The sequence below is a fragment of the Aphidius gifuensis genome, linkage group LG4 (genome assembly GCF_014905175.1).
Source record: "Aphidius gifuensis isolate YNYX2018 linkage group LG4, ASM1490517v1, whole genome shotgun sequence".
Classification (NCBI taxonomy): Eukaryota; Metazoa; Arthropoda; class Insecta; order Hymenoptera; family Braconidae; genus Aphidius; species Aphidius gifuensis.
Genome location: NC_057791.1, coordinates 3,895,277 through 3,902,345, shown reverse-complemented (window position 1 = coordinate 3,902,345; position 7,069 = coordinate 3,895,277). Strand labels below are relative to the sequence as shown.

Sequence of the window (7,069 nt, the reverse complement as noted above, 5' to 3'; positions counted from 1 at the left end):
TCATCATGCAAAATTGTATGTAACTTTGCAATCTTTACAAGTCCATTGGCACACAATCCACCTGTCTTGCATATAAAATAATCTTGATATTTCTTTTTTTTTATATCCCTACTTTTATTTATTTTAAACACAACACACAAATATCAAATGTACTTTTACATATATACATAAATAATACTTGATTGATCACGTAAAATTCCAATTTACTTTTATTTTTATTTTATGTATATTTTAATAAATCAATTTTTATTATTTCTACAATTACATTATTGATCATTCGATGATATTCAACAATTATAAAATTACTCAATGAGCATTTTTTTTTTTTTTTTAATTTTTCATCATCATTCATTCATTTCATTCATAAAAAAAAAAAAATTAATTTTTTTTTCTTTTGTGGCAGTTGAATAAATTTATATTACACAATTAAAAAAAAAAAACAAAATAAAAAAATTATTAATTTATTTTTAATTGTTGATAATAATACTTGAAAAAAAAAAAAAATAATAATATATTATTAATAAATAAAAGAAGAAAAAGTAATTTATAATTGACAATTAAAATTAGATTTTTAATCTCTTTTTTTTTTATTTGTAAATAAATGTGTGCTTTTTTTTTTTAATTTAAATTTACGTGACTATTTTTTTTTTTGTCAATTCAATGCGAATGCATATAAAGAATTGAGATATATAAGAAAAAAAATAAAAAATTATACAACAAATGAAACTATAGAGAGAGAATTGATCAGAATGAGAATTGGCTATTGAAGATTTACAATTGCACGTTTAAAAATTCATGATCTGACCTGTTAATAAATGCTTGTGAATGCAGTGTTACATTGCAATGAATATTAATTATTCATTAATCATTTATCTTTGTAAATATATAAACAAAACCCTCTTTTTCTTTTATAATTTTTAAAAATAAAAATAACATTGCTGTTGCGTTAAACTTACACTAAGTAATTTTCTTCGTATTTTTTGTTTTTTTATATCTATTATTATTGTTATTCTTTTTTTTTTTTTTTTTTTAATTTTTTTTATTTGGCAAACCCAACACATTGTCCAAAATATATAAGTGGTCTTTTGAAGATCCTGTAGTTTGATCCTTGGACTTAATTGTTTTTTTAGCAACTAGCTAATAACTACTTTTATTAAAACTGTAATATAAAAAATAATTGTTAAAATATATAATTAATAAATGTAATATTATTTTGTTTGTTTAAATATTAATATTTACTCTTTTTAAAAATTCTTCAGCACAAATTCGAGCTCTTGCATTCATTGATAATTTCATTTCACTTATTTCTCGATCAATTTCCTCCATAAAATGTATAACAAAATCAACAATTTTGTGTTTGTACATTTGTTCAATGTGAATATTTGTAATGAGAAAACTGATGTCATATCCCTGAATAACAACAAAAACATTATAACAAAATTGTCATTGTAGTTAAAAATAATATATATTTAAAATTGTTAAACATACCTTGATTGGTGTTCTTCTTAAAATTAAAAAATTTTCAGCTCTCATCATCATAAATCTTGTAAATTTATGACAAAGTATTTTTTCCAAATCATCAACTTGTTTAACAGCTATACTTATTCTCATACTATTAATGCTTGATTCAATCAACACTTTTTCTTTATCATTTCTACTAATAATAACAGGTGTTAATAATAATTCTTTACTTATTCCAACTTCAATTTCTGGCTTGTTATGTTTTTCAACAACTTGGGATGAAAAATTTTCCATACACATTGCTGCTGTTAAAGTATGTCTCACTGCAGTAAGATAAGGTTTCAAAGTTCCTGACTAAAAATAAAAAAAATCATTCAAAAAATAAATTAATATATCAAACATTATTATTAATAATAAATATATGTTACTTTTAATTATAGATAATTAATATTTTGAGTAAATAGCTCTTGAGTCATCAAGTTTAGATAAAAACCTTTGATAAACTGACAATCATAACCTTGTTTTGACAAGTAAAACAAATATAAATTTAAACTTACCATTATTGTTGTTTAATTTTTTAAATATTATTTTAAAATAATAATATTGTAATAATTAATTTTAATTATTCACGTATTTTTTCAATAATTAATACACTTTATTGACAATATAAAAGAAACATGTGAATTGTTGTATGACACATAACAATGATGTACGTGTTCATGTGTAAATGGGGCTGGGTCTCGCGGCTCTCGCCGCCGTCTCGGTTTTCTACGAAAATACATTTGACAGCGCAGTCTTTTGTCAATATTCAGTACTTTTGTAAATCTTAATTTGTTTATTTGTTTTTTTATAAATAAATAACAATTAATATAATATAAAAAAAATTATTATTTATTCAAATAAGGCACAGTACTGAAAAAACTATTTAAAAATATTTTTTTTTTTTTTTTTTTTTGAGTATTATAAATTTGTTATAAAAAATATTTTTGGCACTGGTTTTGACATGGTTTTTTTTTTTCTTAAATTTTGCTTTTTATAAAAATAATTAATCATGTCAACATGATTTAGAATCAGTCATTGAATTTTTTAAATCTTAAATTATGATTATTAATATTAAAAAGAAAAAAAATAAATAAAATGACTAAATTAAATTAAACAACATGACTGGGTTGATCAAGACAATAATCATAAACTGGTACTTCTGGTGGTTGATCATTTTTTGGCATAAAACATCTTGTTATTGCAACAATACATAGTGTAACACCAAATGCACCAGCAATATGCCATGTAAATGCCAATGCAATTCTTTCAGGTGTTAATATATTAATTTGATTAACTCTAACCATATGAGTTATCCATCCACCTTGAAGAATTGTTGTAAAACCTCTGAGTAATTTTAATTCTGGCCATACTAATTCAAGTGCAACACCAATTGACGTTGTCCATACAATACCAGCAAATATTTGATTAGCAACATTTGATTGTGGACTTGCCCATACAAATAAAAAACCTTCAATAAAAAAACTTTGTGCTAATGCAAGATTAGCAAGACCAATTGGTATATTTTTTGGAAAATAAAATGTTAATACATCAACAAGACCAGAAAATGCAAAAAATAAATATATTGTTGCATGAATTACTTTTGGTGATACAACTTCAGTATCTGATAAATCTCCCATAACGGTACCAATTAAACCAATTGCTGTTGCTAATAATTTTAAACATCCTTCAATTGGATGATCCATAAATAACTGTTGACATGTACGTGATAAACTCTTTGATTTTTGTGAATCATCTTCATAATCACGTTTATATGATAACATCCAAAATTTTGCATATTCACTGCACCATTTTAAGCCAAATAAATAAAAAATTGTACCAATTAAAATGTGGGGAAATAGACTCTCATGATGCTCCATTGTTGATCCTAAATAGCAAACAAATTAAATAATTGATACAATTAATAATTAAGATATTTAAAAAACATACTTTTGATTGTTTAATTACCTTGTTGTAAAATTTTTTTAAATAAAATTATTAAATATGATGTTGTTTTTTGTTTTAGTTGAATTAGTCAAGTCTTGCTGTCATAATACTCTCAATTTACACAATATATTTGTAATTTCTTGTTTACACTTAGTTAACTTGTTGATTGTTAATTTATTAGTCAGTTTATTAAAAAAATATAGAAAATAATAAATAAAATAAAAATAAAAAAAAATTGAGTATGTTTACTCAGGCTGTTTGTTGGGTGACACTTGACATTTGATAAACAATAAAAAAAAAAAACATTGAGTTACGGTTGTAGTTGAAATTTTTATCGTTTGGTAATGTGGCGCTCATTTTCTAGTTTGTCGATCGAAAAAAAAATATTTTGAATTGTAAAATAGATACGATATACTTGACAAACAGGTAAAAATAATTATTAAATGAATAGTAAAATGGAATTTTTACTTACTGGAAAAAAAAAAATAAAACACTGTACCTATTATTTATGTGCACTCACTAAATCTTTAAATGAAACGCGTTTATTATTGGCAGCCATTATTACCGAGCCGCTCATGAATCGTAATTAATTTTAAAATTTAATATTTGTGTATAAAAATGCAATAATAAATTTCTAAATACTTGATAAACAAGTGAAATAAAATAAAAGAATGTTTGATTGATTTCCAGCACTGAAAAAAGCAGATAAATTTTAATTAACATAAGAAACTAATATTAATAAAAAAAAAAAAAGTATAATAATAATACTCATACTAAATAAAAAATTCTACTTACTGCAAAAATATAAAATACTGTATTATTTATATACACACACGATTATTATTATAGCAGTCATTATTACCGAGGCGCTGATGAAAAAAATAAATTTCAAAATATAATTTTGAATATAAAAATACGATAATTAATTTAGTACTTGCAGATAAACAAGTTAAATAAAAAAAATTAATTATTTACTTGCGCTCGAAGCTGCAGGCATATTAAATTTTTTAATTTAAAAAAAAGTGGTTTTAAAAATAAATTTACAGATATGTAAATTATTGTGGTAAAGTGCGTTCAACAAGAAGATACTTAATTTTAAATATATTATAAAAATAACTATACAACTATATAATAAACCTGAAAAGAGATAAAATAAACATCCTAATTTTTTCTAGAAAAAATAAACCCCATGTCCTATATATATTCAAAATCCATTTGTGCAAATACCTGAAACACATCCTATTCACCCCCGTCTACTCTGTTTGAGATAGACAGGTTGATGTGCACACCTTGATCAATCAACTACCACCATTTATCCTGGTTATTCAATTTAATAATTTAAAAAAAAAAGAAAAAAAGAAATAGGTGATCAAGGTGAGCTATACAAGTCACAAAAATATATATAAAATATAAGTATTAGGGATTAACAAGTAGCTTTAAAGAATATTATCATCATAAATTCTTTAAAGTTACAAGCTTGTTGACGCACTTTACCCTTAGGGATTGGTTAAAAAAGTGACCAGAGGGCCTCTTACCTTATTTAGAAGTTCTGGGAGCAAGGATTCAGATACGTTAACGTTTATTTAAAAGATCTAGAAGACAGCATTCAGATACACCAACGCCTATGTAGTAGTTCTAAAAGGCAGCATTCAGATATACCAATGTCCATGTAGAAGATCTAGGAGGCAGCCACCACAATTTTTTATTTCAATTATACTTCAATGTCAATATAACATATTATTATTGCACTCTCCACTGTAAAAAAAAAAAATAAAAAATTATTAAAATATAAAATTAAATAGAAAAATGGTAATGGTAATAAATCTCAATTAGGTCTGAGCTTCAAGGTGAAGTCTAAAGCAAGAATAATTTTATTTTTAATATTTTAAATTAAATAGATAATATAATAATATATGTACCTCACTTTTTCTCTTCATCTGTACTAGACTACTATAGCTATAGTAACTGTTTACCAATAGCCAACAATAAGTGGTACATTACAAAGAGCATAAAAATCAGTTGTACCATCACCATGTAATTTATAAATTCAACTTTTTCATTGTCATAGATTCATCATTATCAGTATTTTAAGATTGTTGAATAAACAAACTTTTTCAATTGAATTAAAATATATACAAGCAATCTTGGTTGTCTCAGTAATTGCTTTGTCATGCAAAAAATTTAATGTAGCTCTGCTTACTAAAACAAATAAAATTTACAAATCATTATTATTATTATTGAAAAATAAATTTAATTTTAAAGAATAAAGTCACTCACTGCACTCAAAAATGATGTTGACTCCAATGACTGATCAATTTAGTTATTTTTTTTTTCGTCATGCAATAATTGTGTATGCATGATGGATTGCATTGGCCCATTCAATATTTTAGCTACACTTTTTGTTATCTAAAAACATAAATAAGAAATATTCAATAAATATTATGTTATAAATTTTTTTCTAGTTGGAGCAATGATTATTATTATTGTTGTTTATATACCTGAGACAATTTAAGATTGTTAATCTACTGATGTCTGTTGAGACTTGATAAACTTTCAATTATCCAAGAATACCTGTAATTTTTAAAACAAAAATATTTTAGCAACAATTTAAATGAATTAAAAAAAATAAATTATTTATAATAAATAAAAGTATTCAATACCTCTGCTAGTTCAATAAAAAAAGCCAATACTTTTTTTACTTGTAAAGATATTTATCCAAAGAGATTATGAGAGTCAATAATACCAGTACCATGTGATGTTCTTGATTGCTCCAGTAAAAGACTGATAAAATCAATTTTTAAAGTATATACTGTATGTTCATGTTGTATTTTAGCATTCAAACAGCTGTCCTGGTTGTTCACATTCTTTTTTGTCATTATATATCAGCTGATACTACATGTATTGATAGTACTCCTGTTTTTTTTGCCACGGATAAATTTGATGCAACTGTATAACAATAAAATATGAAATTATTATTGATCATATATTCGTGAACAATAAAAAATATATATTAAATAAACATTATGTCATGAGTATGTTTTTCAAATTGTAGTAATTATTAGTAACAAAAAAAAAAAAAAAATTAACGCTGAAAAATTGAGTCTATAAATTATTATTATTTTTTTTCTTGTCACAATTTATAATAAAAATTACGCGTAATTATGTTTGTTTATGCATTGAATAATTAATAAAAATAAAAAAAGATAATATTTACACACGATTTGTCCATTATTTAACAAATAAATAGAGCCTTGACATGTCCATTAATTTAAGCCAAAATTCACAAAATTCCCAACTATTTTATATCACATTAAATTTAGAATAATTTAATTGATTGATTTATTAACAATCATTATTGCAAAAATAAGTAAAAAAAAAAAAGACGTGACACAAGAATTGACTATTTTGACCACCGATAATTAGGTATATTTAAGTCGGGTAAAAACTTAATAAAAAAAAAAAAAATATATTTATAAAAAACACGGCTCAAAATCAACGGAAAAAAAAAAAACAGTATAAAGAAAATAAAGAGTGACTCACCCCCAGAGACAGGCAGGCAGACAAGAACACAGACGGACGCATACAGGATAATCGAAGCAGAAAACAGGTTCAATCTCCTCGA

At 23.8% G+C, this 7,069-nt stretch overlaps 2 protein-coding genes across 2 annotated transcripts; both read right to left on the bottom strand.

Moving 5' to 3' along the window:
* Positions 1-1,012: 1,012 nt before the first annotated feature.
* LOC122854603 (actin-related protein 2/3 complex subunit 4) lies at positions 1,013-2,185 on the bottom strand. Its single transcript, XM_044155421.1, has 4 exons — positions 2,019-2,185; positions 1,489-1,815; positions 1,240-1,410; positions 1,013-1,159 (listed from the first exon to the last, which is right to left on the bottom strand). The coding sequence occupies exons 1-4, from the start codon at positions 2,019-2,021 to the stop codon at positions 1,154-1,156; spliced, it is 507 nt and encodes a 168-aa protein (XP_044011356.1). The 5' UTR covers positions 2,022-2,185; the 3' UTR covers positions 1,013-1,153.
* Positions 2,019-3,728, bottom strand: LOC122854601 (transmembrane protein 45B-like). The gene is made up of 2 exons (XM_044155417.1): positions 3,469-3,728; positions 2,019-3,388 (listed from the first exon to the last, which is right to left on the bottom strand). The coding sequence occupies exon 2, from the start codon at positions 3,378-3,380 to the stop codon at positions 2,613-2,615; it is 768 nt and encodes a 255-aa protein (XP_044011352.1). The 5' UTR covers positions 3,381-3,388; positions 3,469-3,728; the 3' UTR covers positions 2,019-2,612.
* Positions 3,729-7,069: the final 3,341 nt, after the last annotated feature.

Excerpts from the sequence above, each read along its gene's own strand:
- LOC122854603 (XM_044155421.1), bottom strand. Across the intron at positions 1,411-1,488 it reads TAAGAAGAACACCAATCAAG|GGATATGACATCAGTTTTCT; the intron begins GTATGTTTAACA and ends GTTGTTATTCAG.
- LOC122854601 (XM_044155417.1), bottom strand. The coding sequence starts at position 3,380 with ATGGAGCATCATGAGAGTCTATTTCCCCACATTTTAATTGGTACAATT.